The sequence below is a fragment of the Camellia sinensis genome, chromosome 5, assembly GCF_055761805.1.
Source record: "Camellia sinensis isolate YWXY chromosome 5, ASM5576180v1, whole genome shotgun sequence".
NCBI lineage: Eukaryota > Viridiplantae > Streptophyta > Magnoliopsida > Ericales > Theaceae > Camellia > Camellia sinensis.
Genome location: NC_138965.1, coordinates 25,429,564 through 25,444,738, shown reverse-complemented (window position 1 = coordinate 25,444,738; position 15,175 = coordinate 25,429,564). Strand labels below are relative to the sequence as shown.

The window sequence follows — 15,175 nt, the reverse complement described above, 5'->3', positions numbered from 1 at the left end:
AACAGTGCAGTTCAATTGTTCAGAAGATAATCATTTTTGAACATATCTTTACACAGTCGTTACTCACAGAGTTCGGGCTACAGTATGCTAGAGCGTGCCTCCCTAGTCGCCAACCCTACACAGTTAACAGATTGAACACACTTAACTTAATCCCTAAGTTGCCTCGATGTGTTCTACATCTATATCCTCAATAAAAAGTCTTAAACTAGGCCTAAGAATGCCTAGGATGGGATGAGGATGCAAAGATGTACTCGAAAAGCAGTTTCAGAAAAACAGAGTCCCGCTCGAGCGCAGGTTTCCCCGCTCGAGCAGACATGTAACAAAGGTACACGCTCGAGCGTCAACTTTCCCGCTCGAGCATACTGTAAAAGTACTGGATGGGTGAAATCTCCGCTCGACGGACGCTCGACGCCCACTCGAGCTTGAGACACATGACTCCGCTCGAGCGCCCAATCCTCCACTCGAGCGGACTGTAAAACAGTGCAGAGATACTGGATGCTCGGATTCCCCGCTCGAGCGCCACTTTCCCCGCTCGAGCGGAAGTGCAAAATCTGGAAATTCCAGATTGCACCGCCAAGCTCAAAACCAAGTTTTCACAATTCAAAACTCGACCTCTTGGGCTAAATTTCCAGAAAACATTTATAAACATATAGAATATCATGGTTCAAAGCTCAATTTTGAGAAATCAAAGCCCAAGGGTGTTTAATTGAAACCCAATTTCAAACCAATTTCAAGAACAATATGAACATGCAAACATGCATGAATTCAAATCACTTTGAAGTCCCAATTTGATGCTCTAAGGAGCCAATTGATCCAAAATCAAGTTGAAAACATGGACCATTACAAAATTATGAACATGCATGTACAATTTTACCATGAAACCAACTCTCAACTCATCAATTCAAACATGCATGCATGAATTATGTTCTAATCCTACATGTATGAACTAAAACATAACTTAGCTCTACAATTAACATGGACCATGCAAGAATTAGTTCAAACACAAGAATGAGAAGATGAAATCCTTACCTAGGTTCCTTGAATGCAAGTCTAGAGGCCCAATTATGCACTTAAGCTTTCAATTCCTCAAATTCCAAGCAATTCTAAAGATGAATCAAGTTGAATCACTCTTTTCCTCTTACTCTCTCTCTCTAGTCGGCAATGACAAGGGAAATGGCTGATGAAGTTATGTTATTCAAGTGCAATGAGTTCAAAGGTGTATGAGTTAGTGGGCACTTAAGGCTAGTTTGGTAAATAAGGCCAACTTAAGCAATTGATCAAGATTTAATCTAATTTACTCATACCTAATCAGTTTTCAGATAAATATACCATAAAATCACATTAATTATGATGATCATAAAACACTAACCAATTCCCAGTTCGGCCGCCGATAAGGCCTTCAATTAGCAGTTTAAACGGAAAACACGAACAGATCAAATAATCAATCAAACAGATAGAATACAAATTAACATGCACATTCAGTCAATTCGGTTCCAGTTTTCAGTCAATCAGTTCAGTACTTTAACCAGTCCAATTATTAGTCATAATCAGTTCAGTTTAACGGTAATCAATGTTTATCGGTAATCAATCAGTCATAAATCGGTAAACAGTATGAGGGTTGTTACACATTTCTAGGATAGCGTTGATTTTGGAAGGATCTACTTCGATACCCCGTTGTGTGAAAAAAAAAGCCCAGCATTTTCCCTGCTATTATTCTAACAATATATTTCTGCGGATTCAACCTCAGTCTATATTCTCTAATCTGTTGAAAGAATTTCTTCAAGGCGGTATAGTGGCCCTCTCTTTCTTTGGACTTGACAATCATGTCATTTACATACACCTCGACCTCTTTGTGGATCATATCATGCAAAATAGTGGTTGTAGCCCTTTGAAAGGTAGCCCCTGTATTCTTTAGCCCAAATGACATAACCCGATAACAGTAGGTACCCCACGGTGTAGTAAATGCAGTTTTCTCTCCACCCTCAGGCACCATCAAAATCTGGTTATACCCGGTAAACCTGTCCATGAAAAATAACAATGAATGACCCACAGTGAAGTCCACTAATTCATCAATGTGCAGTAGAAGGAAATCGTCCTTCGGACTGGCTCTGTTCAAATCCTGAAAGTCCACACACACCTGGATTCTACCATCCTTTTTCAGCACCGCGATGATGTTGGCCAACCAAGTCGGATATTCAAATACTAACAAGAAACCTACCTCAATCTTCTTGGTGACCTCCTCTTTGATTTTCATCGCCCAATCCAGACGGATTCTTCGCAACTTCTGTTTGACAGATCGGGCCTTGGGGTCAAAAGGGATCTGATGTTGTACAGTCTCAGGATCGATTCCAGGCATATCTTCGTAGGACCACGCAAAAACATCTTTGAAATATTTTAATAAAGCGACTAAGCGCTCGCGCTCCTCCGAAGACAACGTGGACCCGATCTGGAACAAGCGCGGATCCTTCTCAGTACCCACATTAATAGCAATGATTTCATCAGCATAGGGTTTTGCAAACCTCTCCTCCTCTCGATTAATCAAGTTTTTCAAAACCAGAGGAATTCCTTCATCTTCATTTTCATTAAAATTCTGAAAATCTTGGTCAATACAATAAACAAGCGGTACAGAGAAACACTTAGAATCAGCAGCGTTATCATTCATAAGGTCCAGCTCTTCAGTTACAACCGACTCAAAAGCAAAAGAAAAAGAGGACCTGGACAAGACCTTGGCATTCGGATTATCACCCCCAAGAATACTAGACTCAGAATTAGAAGAACCGGAATCTGGTTCTGACTCAGAACTAGATATGTGGCCCTCCTCTAGCTACCAGAAAAGAGATGGTGCCTCCGATGCACCCAAAATGCTACTGGATGGGTTCACACCCGGTTGGTCGCTGATCATGGAGATGGTAAGGTTATCCCACAAGTTCTCCGAGTCAGCCGAAGGGTCTCTAGAGAGACATGCTAGTGCTAACCCTACTCTAAGCTCGTTGTTGTCCGAGTCACTTTCCATGCTCTATTCAGCTTCAGTACTTGGCTCAGCCGTTTCCTCGACATCACTATCTTGCAACTGCAGGTTGAAGAAGATTTCGAACCTGGGAACACGTTGCTTCATGGAATTCATCTAGGGCTCGAAAAAGCCGCAAAAAGGGAAATCTTCTCCCTCCTGAACAAAGTGGCCATTCAGCATTCCCTGGATTGGCCTGTGAATGAGCTCATAGTGTTTCCCGATCTGCTTGGCTCTGGATCTGCTTGTCATCTTTTCTTTTTTCTTGATCTAGTCCTCTTTGGTGGGTATATAACCCAAACCAAAGACATATGGATTGTACGGCACGTCTGTCGATGCTGTGACGCCTTTCTAGTCACTTCTTAAGAGTCTTATTCCTGGCACATGTTGCAGTTTGTTCATGAAATAGATTGATTAGGCACTGACATACATGCCCTCATCTGCTGCCAAGATGTTCTACACTACTCGGGCCTCGGCCAAAGTGAACCCTGAGAGGAATACGTCCTCCTTGCCATGAATGATTTCCAGTACTAGTGTAGTTACCTCTGGCGGGGGATGAATGGATGAATTCCCAAAAACAATCGCCACTTCTTTTCCGTGAGGGTATTTCAGCATTTGATGAAGGGTAGAGGAAACTACTTTTACTAGATGCAACCAGGGTCTCCCTAGTAGTAAGTTGAAGGTGACCGAGACATCCAGGACATGGAACTCGACATCCTACTGAGTCGGACCTACTTGGACTCTGATTTGCACCGTACCCATAACCTCCCTACTTGTATTATCATATGCCTGAATTACTTGTGCTGTGGGCACAAAGTCTACCGGTCTAGGGCCGATGGCATAAGCTGTGGTAGAAAGACAGACATTGATAGCTAAATCGGTGTCTATCAACACCACCGATACCTATTTTTCTTTGCACTCAACAGATATGTACAGGGATTTGTTGTAAGTTGAACCTTCTGGCAGCAGTTCTTTGTCAGAAAAGGTTAGGGTTGGCCCAGCACCACCTGGGAAGACCAGTCCCATAAGTTGTTCAGGGGTAGTGTCAATAGACAATTTAGCTTTGTCCATTGCTAGCAGTACTGCTTGTCGATGCACCCGAGAGGCCATAAGAATACCCCAAATTGAGATATCAGCTTGGATTTTCTTCAGTTGCTTCAACACTGCCTCTTCTTCCAATTGCTTCTCTTTCTGTTTCTTAACCTCTCTATCTTTCCCAGATGCCTTAGCTTGATCTAAGTGCGGTGGCTTGAAATCCTACCCACTTCTTGTCATGTACCACGTGTTGTCTGGGAGGCACTCACCCCAGTCCTCATCGGTGTGAGCTAAATATAGATCGTCATTCTCCCACCATATACCTCCGGCAGCCGACAAACAGTTGTCTGGCTCCATTCGAATCACTTTCACCTCACAAGTTTCCCCCGCAGGGTGTTGGGCCATTACAACTTTCTGGTTATTTTCAACCATTTCTTGTGCAAACTGCTTCAACGCAGTTTCCTATTCTGTGTCCACAGTACTCACAGTGTCCAGTTCCTGAGCTGAATTTTGTACACCAGTGTTCTCCGACAGTTTTCCCTTTTCATCGGCCATTTCAGCCACTACAGCAATTCTTGATTTCTTTTCCTCTAATTTTGTTTCAGTTCCTTCCTCTCTGTCTAGTTCATCACTCAACCACCCAGAGTTGTCCGCTGATCCATTCAAATCGAACCAATCAATTTGAACATCTCCTTAATCTTGTTCATCGAAGAACTGCAGGTTGTCTAAGTCCTCATTAAGTTCTACTAAATCATCCAAACCTTGGCTCAGGCCATCCTCCCTAACCACATTGACCTCCACTATAGTTGGCAATACCACTTCCGACTTGGACTAATCAATCGGCACAATGTAGTAGCTTGGATTATACACCCCCTTAGGCAAGTCCTCATAGCACTTAGGCAACGAACTCACACTTTCCTCTAAGGTCGACCTCCCTTGTACTGCAACTGTCACCACCACAAGCTTAGGTTGAAGTGCGAACGTGTCCATCATGCACAAATTTGTGATTTCAGGAATGAACACCGTCGGTCTGGGTAGGTGGGAAGGGGTAATATATGTTGGGATCATAGGGGACGGCCAGTGTATGGATTAGGTTTAGATTTCGAGGTGGGGCAACTTGATTGTAGACCGGAAGAGGGTTTGTGGTCACATTTGCTTTTTGGGGTGGTGCATTCACCTTATTGTCAATGAGATCTTGAATCTCATGACGCAGTCTGAAGCATTGGTTGGTGTCGTGACCATGCTGCTGGTGAGAAGCACAGTATTTCGTTGGGTTGTGTTTGGGTGGAAGATGATTGGGTAGTGGGCATGGCTCTAATGGTTTGAGGTGCCCTTTTTTGATCAGCACCTTTATGGCTTAAGATAAGGGCATGTAGAGTTGGGTAAAGGTCCTCTGGGATCGAGCAGAGTTGTTTGAAGTTTGTGGAGCTGTATTGGCAAAGGGATTAGTGGTCTTGGTTGTGGTGGTGACAACGCTCACATCCGATGGCCGCGTAACTGTGCTACCACTAGTGGTTGCATTGGAACTGTGCACAAAAGGCCTTTTGGCCTACTCTTTCTCATCAGTAATCAACCCTTGTTTCATGACGTTTTCAATCTGAACCCCCATTTCATGGAGCTCGGTGAATGTGAACAGAGGTAGGACGATCATTTTCTGCAGCAATTTCCTGTGCAGATTACGGACCACTATCCTTATTTGATCTTTATCTCAAGGTCGTGTGGTCATCATTAAAGCCTTAGCCCTCCAACTCATCACGAATTCTGAGAAGCCCTCCTTCGGCTCCTAGCGCGTTATCTCGAGATCACGAGTTGTGACCTCGATTTGTGTGTTGTATGAGTACTATGTAACAAAGGCCTCAGTCATTTCCTCCCAACTCTGCTTCACAGAATCTTCTAGCTTCGCATACCAGATAACTGTTATTCCCGACATAGTCTAGCCAAAGAGTGAGAGCTTTTGCAGTCTGGTCAGGCCTATCAGCCGCAGGATGTCAGAAAATAGCCAGAGAAGAACCATGGGATCTTCGGAGCCATCGAATCGATTGATGTGTGGCATTTTGAACCGATCTGGTAATGTCACTGTAGAGTCGGTATACCTTTCTTCTATGTTGGGGATATAATTAACACCTTGTGCTCTCTTGAGGAGCTTCTCCAGTTTGTTGACCTTAAGCACGGTCGGATCAACCTCAAACTCAAATGGGGCCTTGGTTCGGTACACAAGTGCTTTGGAGGCTTGTGGTGGGATCGGCTCTGCCATATTGCCCTAATTTTCAACATAGACAGTGGCTTCGGGTGCTGGGATACCCGTAGGAGGTGCATGAGATGCAGAAGTTTCTACCGGCTGTGGTTGTTATTGTTGCAGCCTGTTTATTACCTCAGCCTGACGTGCTGTGACCTCGGCTTGATGAGCAGCGTCTTGCTGCATGGTTTTAACTATTTACTAAAGGTGATGGATTAGTTCCTCCATGCTGACTAGGGGATATTATGCCATCGGGCATGGCGAGTGATCTCGTACTGGACTAGATGTAGAAGACTGTCCCTGAGCCTGACTAGATACAGGTGAATTGAGGGGTGGCTGTTATAGAAATTAGACCGGCAAACTCTGCCTAACTCTCCTTCGTCTAGTAACTGGCGAGAACGAAGTAAACACAGGCTGTCCCCTAACAAGATCTCCGGCTTTGCAAAGCTTTCTGACAAGGGTCCAGAGCACTTGGGGGATATCTGAACTTTTCAAAGCTATAGTGTTAAACTACCTAGCAAAAAGAAATAAAGCAAAAAGAAAGCAGTAATCAGAAACCGCATAACACCTCAGCTAAGATGTTAACAACACACAGATGTAATCAAAGTTGTAGGACTACACTCAACACTGAATTCTGCCCCCAAAATTGATACCCAACTTGCAGTTGATACACATATTCCTGTACAGTTTCACTATAAAGCACATACCAGTTAAGTGAGAGCCAAAACACCCCTATGAGGGGGGTAAGGTTACCCTGTCCTAGTTTCGTCAGGAACTAGGATTCACTATTCAAACAAAGTGGTTTCACGCAATCCTGTATTCGGGTGAACATCATGTCCTAGTTTGGGACAATCTCTACGGCTTTCGATATGCAACTTGGCCAAATGGTCAAAAGGGTACCTCAACAAGACTACCTAATATACCTGTCACACCTAACACCGCGAAGTGAAAGGAGGATCAAACGGTACAGCGGTAGTCCAAATCCAAGGGTTGTGTTCCCATCATGGCAGAAGCCGTGACCGGTTAGCCTTTTGGCAAAATTTTAGGCAAGCCTTCGGCAAACCGTCTAGGAATAGCATATAGAAAACACAGTGACTTAAACGCACCAATGCAAATGAAATGCAAAGAAATATATAAGTGTAGATAAAATTTCACATCATGAGTTTCAAGTCAAGTTCTCTAATTTCCCCAGCAGAGTCACCAGAAATTGTAGCTCGACTTTTTCGAGCGCCCTTTCGGAAGTTGAATAAGCCCTACAATATCGGACTCCCGCGGCTCTGAATCTGATCTCACAAGTGCAATGTGAAATAGATAATCACCAAAGAGTCCTAATCTGGCAAATCATTTAGAAAATCAATTTTGAATCAAATTGCCAAAAATGAACTGCTTTGCCAAATACAGAGTCGCCACCTAAATATTTTATTTTTGGAAAATTTAGAAAACCCATGACTCGTGCCAAAGGCCACATGTCCGTCATCACCAAGATTGTCTCGGCTCAGGAACTTAGGTACGAGAGAGGAAGGTCATGAATTGAGCACCCCCGCTCGCCCGATATCGGCCTCTACTAATCATGATGGGAATCTTATTTACATTATATGCTCTTGTTCCGATTTATTAGGCTAGCATTGCTATGTGATGCGCACACACACACGAGTATAGACTAACTTTGCAAGAATTGGAACACTTGTTCATATTTGTTTGTTTGTTTGTTTTTTTTTTAAATTGTTTCGAATATGTACCATTTGAAAAAGTGATCGCATATAAACATTACTCAAATTATTCCAATTCAAACAATTAGCCTCCGTCCACAGGCATTCAAGCAATTTATCAAATGAGCATTTAGCCTCATGGAAAACATGCTAAACATGGCAAAAATCGCACTCATGCAATTATGCTAAAGTGAGTAAAAGCTCACCTAGTACTCTAAGCCAAAAAATTGATAAAGTTAGAAAAGTGCATGATCCTAACTAGGCAATATGACTAATGCAACACATGCGATATACAAATACTAGGCTCGACTACTTATATGACATATGAATCATTAAAATAGCATACGGTCTAAGCACGTATTCAAAGAAGTATTTAAACTAACAATGCAAGTTAGAATGATGAACCGAGCCTCGGTGCATGCGATACAAGTGGATGCAAATCATGAAATATGCTAAACAAAACATGATGTGCTTAAGCTAACTATCATAAGCAGTTAAATAAAAGAGAGAAAGATGTGGGGTTGGAAAACATACATTATTACAACATTGCACTCCAATGAAGGAGAGTCCGAATGAACTAACTAACTAACTAACTAACTAATTAAAGCTAAGCTAATTATTACAAAACAAATGAAATTAGCTAAACTACTTAACTAATTATTATAACAAATTAATTAACTAACTATTCTAGTTAACTAAAATAATTACAAGGCAAAATTGACCAACTAGTTAACTAACTAATTAATTACAACACTTTACAAAATTAACTAGCTACAACTAATTAATTACAACAAATATCTAAGCTAAATATTTAAAATTAAACATGCTCGATAGGCGAGGAATGCTCATGCACGTGCTCGGTTTTCACCCGAAAAGCCACTGTTTTGCTTCTAGAAGGTCTATGTTGCACAGTAGAACACTAACACCTTTGTCTATTTCCAGAATAACTTTGCTTTGCTCAAAAAACACACTGCTGAAGTTTGCATTAGTGGTCGGCCGGCTGGTTAACCAAGAGTGAGGGCCTGCCAGCCACTAGTGATAGTCGGCCGGCCATCAAGGTGGCCTGCCTGCCATAGAAAATGGCCTATCGGCCACTATTGCAGGGTTTATCTTGTTGCAACAGAGAACAAACAGAGCATGCACAAGGTATTCTCAAGGGTTGTTTGCACAACTCACCCTTCCTTATCATGAACAAATCAAAGAAGAGACAAAACTTGGTCCATAAACCATCAACTCAAGCAATTTCATTGCATGATGGCACATGAACCAAAATGTGCAAGTTCAATAAATGCAACAAAATAAGACTCAAACCTCCTCCCTTTCATGAATTGATCAAGGAAAGTGGTGACCTTGGGAACTTGAATCATTTCATCACTTAATGAGTATGAAATGCCTCAAACTTCCATGTGTTCAATTAACGTCCGATTGAACGCGAAATCAATTATTATCTTGCACCATTTTAGTCCCATATTAATTACTTCATTTTAATTATCAACCATCCTTTAATTCATTGAGTCCAAAGGTGAGTTTGAGTCCTCTAATGGAAAGAGGGCTCAAACTAAGTGTTGTCTTGGGCATGAAAGAGACATCATACCGTTGGTAATGAACCCCAAAGGGATTAAACCATTAAGCATGACATCTCAATCTCATGTTTAAACAAACAAGTAGTTTGAACCACTTTCAATACAAAACAAAAGCCAAGAAAGGAGGGAGGTTGCAGAGGTGATAAAGAGTGATCACAAGTATGGAAAGTCATAAATAAATGCAATCAACTCAAATAAGATGGTATCTAAGGCCTAGAACACCAAACTCATGAGGACAATTACACTACAAGCATGCAAAACAAAGCTCAAATGTAACTATCAATCAAAAATAGTGCTAAAACAGTCTAAAAATAGTCCTAAAACATGCTGGAATTAAAACAAAAATAGCTAGATTAATAAGCTAAAACATAGCACAAGCTAGGCTAGTGAGCAAGACACAATGAGGGGAGGCTAACCCCTCCAAATTTGGACTTTAAAACATGATTTTGGCCATTAAAATAGCTCTGAAAAATAGTGTTTAAAAGCTCAAAAATAGATAGTAAAAGGATGAGAAACATAAGGGAAAAGGCCTTCAAAACAAGGTGCAAAGAAGGGTGAACCACCCCTCAACCTTTAATGGCCTTAAAATCCAAGTTTCAGCCAAAAAATATAGAGTTTTTACATCCCAAAAGCAGTTGGAAAATTGCAAGAAAAAGAGTAGATAAAGCAAGTAAAGAGGCAAAAGCTTATACCTCTTGAAGAGGAAATCAGTTCCAAGTAATAAAACCAAGAACACTGTAACAACACGACCCTCATATATGCTTGTGATATATGTTTGTCCTTTATCCTGTGCTGTTAAATGACTAAGATGAAGCTATACAAGAGAATAAGTTCAAGTAACTATGTTGTAATGCCTTGTGGAATGAATTGTATCTGTTAGGAAAGAAATGTATCTGTTACTACTCGAACGATAAAGTAGAAATTGAGGGCCTTAGCGGCTTAATAAGTCAAAATTGATCATATATTTGGAACCAGCATAATTTTTAGGTAATATTAAGCACTTCTGTGAAATTTCAATTTTCAGATGTGTAAACGATAGATTTTCGTCTTATTCTCTCCTTATGGAAATATATATATGTGATCTTGGTCATTTGACAAACAAAAAAAAAAAAACTCATAACTCTAGACTTGAGAAGTGAAGGGATAGAGAAAGAAGGTCCTCAAGAAGGTTGAGATTTGGGCTTAAGGTATGTAAATGTTTGTCTAATTTCCATCCACAACCCTTCTTGTCATAATTTATGTGAAGATGTTTCTATAATCTTGTTCCTAAGAGTTGGAATTGTAGTGATGTGAGTATGAGAAGTAGTAAATTAGCAAGATGATCTTACCTTGCATGTTTTGACTCAATTTGAAGTATCTATGAGAAACCTTACTCTATTTCTTCAATTGACTTGTTTGAATTCAAGTATGTGGCATGATTTTATGTTTATGAGTTGAGATGTGAGAGCAAGTAGGAACCTTGCGAATGGGAGTGAAGTTAAGTTGTGGATTCATGATTTGATTTTTATTCAAATGAAATATGTAATTTGATCCTTGTTCACATGTATTCACATGTTTTGAGCTTATATATTGGTAATTTAAAGCTGGATTTTGAAGCCCTAAACATGTCTACTAGGGGAAGAAATTATGCAGAAATTTCGGACTTTTGGTGCAGAATCGCCACACGTGCGGGGCCTAAGGCCGCACGTGCGGGAACCCCAGCCGCACGTGCGGGAGTCACTGCTGCACGTGCGGGAAAATGGCAAAATTTTGGACTTCAGCACTGCAAAAAAGGCACGTGCGGGGCCTCAATGCCGCACGTGCGGGAGGTGTGCCGCACGTGCGGGAGATCCTAGCCGCACGTGCGGCTCAAGCCAGAAAAGTTGGGATGCTCCGTTTTGCGTGTTGGGTCCTCTAATGTTGTCAAAACCTGCAATTTATATTGTTTGAATGTTCGTTAATTCAATCAAAGTAAGTGAACTGAATGTTGATTTAACAAGGATAAAAGGGACTAATGTGATTTTTCATGTGTGTAGGAAACGCCTCAAAAGGAAGTGCACCGACACAACACAGTGAGTGATAGTACTTCAATGTATCTCTACTTAGTATTTATGTTTATTGACGTTGTGACCCTTGTTGAAAGTTTTATCATATTATGTATTGACGTTATATCTTGTCGTTACAAATTTCACTATCAAACTTGTGTTGGTATAAAATGATATATTTGCTATAAGTGATTCAATACGAAATTGTAGAAACATTGAAAAGGGTTGTGAAGTTGTACACATCTTATGTGGAAGCTTGTGACTAGTAGAATGTATCAAGGCAATTGTGAATTTGTGAACCAATGTGGCTTAGAGCCATTTGTGAACCAATGTGGCTTAGAGCCATTTGTGAACCAATGTGGCTTAGAGCCGTTTGTGAGTCAATGTGGCTACGAGCCTAATGTGAAACTACGTGACCAAGGGTCATTTGTGAATTGTGAACCAATGTGGCCAAGGGCCGTTTGTGAATGATGAATCAATGAGGCCAAGGACCGATGTGTGAAATATGAACTTATACTATTGTAAGCTTGTGAATCAAAAAGAACCAGAGGTCTATGTGATGAATTGTAAATTATGAACCCAAGGACTCTTTTCTGAATGTGTGAAGTTCTTAGGCCAGGGGCCACATTATGAAAATTATAAACCGATTATGTTGTTCCAACAAGCCATACAGAGACAGACTAATTACATGATTTCAGCATTAAATATGTTTACAAGCATACTAGTACTATTGTTCACTGAGCTTGGCTCACCCTATGTTATGTCTGTTTCTGTAGGTAATCAACCAGGAGGTCAATCTTAGCTCGGCATCGTCATACTTTTGTCAGCCTAGGCACAGCCAGGCTTGGGGTCGGGACCCTACTTTTGTGGAGTTGTTAGATGATGGCTCACATTTTTGCTATTGGCTTAAGTTGTTACGTACTTAATGGTTTTGTTATATACCCCACCTCGGGGTTGGTTTTGTATATGCCTGTAAATAACTAACTCTTAAATGTATTTTGGCTTTTGATGTACTTGTCCTGTGAAATGTTTTTGATCCTGGCATGACTTAGTAGCTCAATGGATGTCCTATTTTCTGATTTTTATCAATTATGTTTTACAGCTTCCGGGCAGGCCCCTTTATGGAACCAGGTTAAGTGTCTTTTTCTGTTTAGGTCATGCCCAAACTTTTAGGGGCAAGTTAGGGGTGTGACAAGTGGTATCAAAGCACGAGTTGCTATCCCACACACAGATCCATTGAACCTTAGGATGTCTAGAAAAGACTTAAGCATCATGCATGGCATCCTAAAAATGTATGAAAGATCGATGGCAACGTAGAATGTACTCTGCTAACGCTAACAATTTGAACTTTGTTTGCCGGATATAATTGAATGTTATGTAGGTTATGGTGAGAACAAGGGTGGAAGATTCGGACGAGGCTACCTCGGCACGGTTGGACCGAATGGAAAGAATGATTATGGACATGGCGGAGACCCTAAGACAACAACTGCCACCACCACCAGTACCTCCACCTGCAGTACAAGATGTTCATGTTGAGGACCGAACCATCACACTCACAATGGAGTTTAAAAAGATGAAACCACCATCATTTAAGGGGGGGATAGAACCTATGAAAGCTGAAGCATGGGTGTTGGGAATAGAGAAATTGTTCGAAGTATTTCCATGTACTGAAGCCCAAAAAGTGCAACTTGCCGCCTTTACTCTTGAAGATGAGGCGCGAAGATGGTGGATGCTTACAAGAACAGTGCATCGGGACTTAACGTGGGGTAGATTTCTGGAGCTGTTCTATGATAAGTATTTTCCTCAAAGCATGCGAGATAAGAAGGTGACGGAATTTGAGACTCTTAGACAAGGAAATAAGACTGTTGCAGAATATGAGGCCCAATTTGCTGAATTAGCTCGGTTTGCCCCTCATATGGTAGATACAAACTATAAGAAGGCACGAAAATTTGAAGGGGGATTACGAGGTGCCATTTTGGACCGGGTCAATATGCTAAAATTACCCACATATGTTGAGGTGCTAGAAAGGGCTATTATCGCAGAAGGAAACCTTGCGGCCCAGAATCGGATTTCCGAGTGGAAAGGGAAGAGACAAAACAACCCATGGTCAAAGAGATCCATTACTCCACCCGCTAAGAAGCACAATTCAGGGAACTTCAGCACCACTGCTACGACTCAAAATTCCACTCCGGTGTGTCCAGACTGTGGAAGGCAACATCGAGGAACTTGTCACTGGAAGACTGGAGCATGTTTTAAATGTGGGAAAACGGGACATTTGGTAAGGGATTGCCCACAATTGGCTCAACAAAAAGGCAATCGACCCGCTACAAGTTCCGCGGGGTCTACACTAACCCCAATGCGAAGGCGGCTGCCAAACCGAGTAATAACAAAGACATTGCAAGACAAGGTAGGGTGTTCGCTTTGATTCCAGGTGATGTACAAAATACAGCAACAGTGGTGTCAGGTACATTTACTATTTGTGGTCAATCTGCGCATGTATTGTTTGATTCTGGCTCCACTCACTCTTTTGTGTCGAAATTCTTCGCTCCTAATTTAGATAAAATTGAAGAAAACTTATCTTGCATGTTGTGTGTGTCCTCTCCCTTGGGAGAGTCTATGATTTGTGCTACTATATACTCAGCTTGTGAACTTCAACTTGGGGATATTCGGGTGTATGCTAATTTAGTGCCTCTCGATATGACCTATTTTGATGTTATTTTGGGAATGGATTGGCTAAGTGTTTATGGTGCAACTATAAACTGTGTGACTAAGCAAATTAATTTCTATCCTCCGGGGCAATCGGAGTCTATAGTTCAAGGGCAGGAAGTGATTTCGCCACCTTATTTGATATCTGCCGTGAAGGCTTGCAACTTAATACGAAAAGGCTATCAGGGGTATCTATGTAGCGTTTTAGAAGGGCAAGGGATGAATGGGAATATTGATGTGATCCCAGTGGTCTGTGAATTTTCGGATGTTTTTCCCGAAGAATTGCCGGGCCAACTAATAGACTGAGAAATCGAGTTTATAATTGAAGTGGCGCCTGGAACCCAACCCATTTCGAAGACACCCTATAGGATGTCACCAGCTGAAATGAAAGAGTTGAAGATTCAATTACAGGATCCTCTTGACAAGGGATTTATCCGCCCGAGTGTATCTCCTTGGGGTGCGCCAGTATTGTTTGTGAAAAAGAAGGATGGAACACTTCGGTTATGTATCGACTATAGGGAACTGAATAAGGTGACAATTAAAAATAAGTACCCCTTACCACGGATAGATGACTTATTTGATCAGTTACAAGGGGCACAAGTTTTCTCAAAAATTGATTTACGGTCTGGCTACCATCAATTGAAAGTTAAAGCCGATGATGTGGACAAGACAGCTTTCCGAACCCGGTACGGCCATTATGAATTTTTGGTTATGCCCTTCGGGGTTACAAACGCACCAACAGCATTTATGGATCTAATGAATCGCGTCTTCAAGCCCTATCTAGACGAATTTGTGGTGGTTTTTATTGATGATATTCTTATATACTCGAAGAGTGCAGAAGCTCATGAGGATCATCTTCGTTTAATCCTTCAAAC

At 41.5% G+C, this 15,175-nt stretch overlaps 1 protein-coding gene across 1 annotated transcript; it reads left to right on the top strand.

Moving 5' to 3' along the window:
- Positions 1-13,056: 13,056 nt before the first annotated feature.
- Positions 13,057-14,606, top strand: LOC145791273 (uncharacterized). Its single transcript, XM_082871617.1, has 3 exons — positions 13,057-13,785; positions 13,878-14,058; positions 14,236-14,606. Exons 1-3 carry the CDS (start codon positions 13,057-13,059, stop codon positions 14,604-14,606), a joined length of 1,281 nt encoding a protein of 426 aa, XP_082727743.1.
- The last annotated feature ends 569 nt before the right edge of the window (positions 14,607-15,175 follow it).